The sequence below is a fragment of the Notothenia coriiceps genome, unplaced genomic scaffold, assembly GCF_000735185.1.
Source record: "Notothenia coriiceps isolate Sejong01 unplaced genomic scaffold, NC01 NC01_scaffold00006868, whole genome shotgun sequence".
NCBI classification, from domain to species: domain Eukaryota; kingdom Metazoa; phylum Chordata; class Actinopteri; order Perciformes; family Nototheniidae; genus Notothenia; species Notothenia coriiceps.
In genome coordinates, this window is record NW_011339569.1 from 1 (window position 1) to 1,835 (window position 1,835).

Here is a 1,835-nt window from a genome sequence, read left to right on the forward strand (position 1 = left end):
CCTTGGGACCCGTTATCGTTACCGTAGTCGTTTAGTGCCCCCACCCCACAGAGCGGAGCAAGGCAACGAAAATTAAATAAGAAGCAGCATTTTACGGAGCGCTATGCATGGGGCCGCCTTGAGGGGGTTTCCCGACATGTCGTTTCAGTAAATTAAAGGGTGTTTCATGCTGTCGTTGCTGTGGACCTTCTTAATACCTTGGAAAATGCCGTTTAATACTTTTTAATAGCCTTAATTTTCGCAAAATTGATTTATCAACTTTTAATACTTTTTAAGACCCCGCGGACACCAAATCTCATTTTTTCTGAAGATCTGTCTTTGTGCTACCTTTTTACTTTTTGGGTATTCAACACTGGATCTTTAAGAACAAAGGTTAATAATGAAAGAGAAATACTGTTCAGGTGCAGAAAAAAACATTTTCCAACAACATTAGAAAAATGTTACTTCCGATTTCTTCCACTGATTGATATCATTTCAGCGCTCACCACTAACAACTTGTCCAAAAAGCTCTTCAGGTGTGTCTCCAAAGAATGGGACGCAGCCAACCAGGAACTCATAGAGGATGACCCCCATGGCCCACCAGTCCACAGGCTTCCCATATCCCTGTCTGAGGATCACCTCTGGGGCAATGTACTCCGGAGTGCCACACACCTGCACAAGCAAACCAGCACAGGTGAGTAGTGGGAATCAGAAACAGCTGCTTCCATAATACGTTTTTATTCATATTAAAACCCAGTCTCACCTGTTTGTCTATAAACTCTCTCGTGTCTTTCTCCATGTGACCCTCGTACAGGTTGGTGGTCATGTTCATGAGGCCAATTTTAGACAGGCCGAAGTCCGTTAGCTTGATGTGGCCCATTGATGTTATCAACAAACTGTGGGAAAAACACAAAATAATAAATGCAAATGATCAACATAAGCAGGTTTTAACCTAAATGAACTTTACTTTTGGATATCACGAGAATACAAAAAAACCCAGATTGAAATACTAAGGAGGCTGACAAAAGAAAAACAGGATTGTGTTTAACTACAGATCATGTCTCTGATCTTTTTGTTTAATTTAACTAATTCTAATGAATAGGGATGTAACGACATATCGAATATCGCGGTAAATAAATGTCTCAATACCGTCGTGAGACTGACAAAAGTGAGATCTTTTTTTTTTTTAAACCTTTATTTAACCAGATGGTCCCATTGAGATCATCGATCTCTTTTTCAAGGGAGACCTGTCCAACATGGCAGCAAGTAGGTTACAACATGAACATCAAACAACAGATAACACAAAAGGACATCGTATTTACAGGGCTACATGTACATACCTAGAGACATTGCCAAGTACCAACTGTATATTTATATCTCGCCCTGTTAATAAGCCTCACCTTCTTGGCAAAAACTGTATTGGTTTTGAAGTGGTGGAGAGACAATGCACAGTTTGACCCACTGCTGTCACCCATGGCCAAAGCATATCTCTCTGTCCCAGCAACATCAGTACCAAGCAAGAGAGTTTTTTTCCACAACATGGGATATTGTAAACGCCCAAACATCCCAGTTTCTACCTGGAAATGTGGACATGCTCATATTCCTAAAAGATAACCTTGATGATGCTAAGTGAGTGAGTTGTAAAAACTAAAGTGAAACTTGATTTATTCTATTGCAGGGTCTGATTATTATATTGTTGACACTTTAAAATACTACTATCCTACTAAAATGCTGTACAAATGAGAAGTATTATTTAATAAATTAAAAAAAATAAAAAATCACATTTTTTTCCCTTTATTTTTCAATATCGCGATAAATATCGTACCGTGGACTTTTTCTCGCGATATTATCATACT

General features: G+C 38.9%; 1 protein-coding gene across 1 annotated transcript in view; it reads right to left on the reverse strand.

Moving 5' to 3' along the window:
* Positions 1-485: 485 nt before the first annotated feature.
* LOC104943804 (microtubule-associated serine/threonine-protein kinase 3-like) overlaps positions 486-1,835 on the reverse strand; it is a gene marked incomplete at both ends in the record, with an annotated part of 4,899 nt that continues 3,549 nt past the window's right edge. Inside the window, 2 exons of the mRNA XM_010769270.1 lie at positions 486-651; positions 743-875. Of these exons, the coding sequence (XP_010767572.1) occupies positions 486-651; positions 743-875 (299 nt within the window). The remainder of the gene's footprint in view (positions 652-742; positions 876-1,835) is intronic.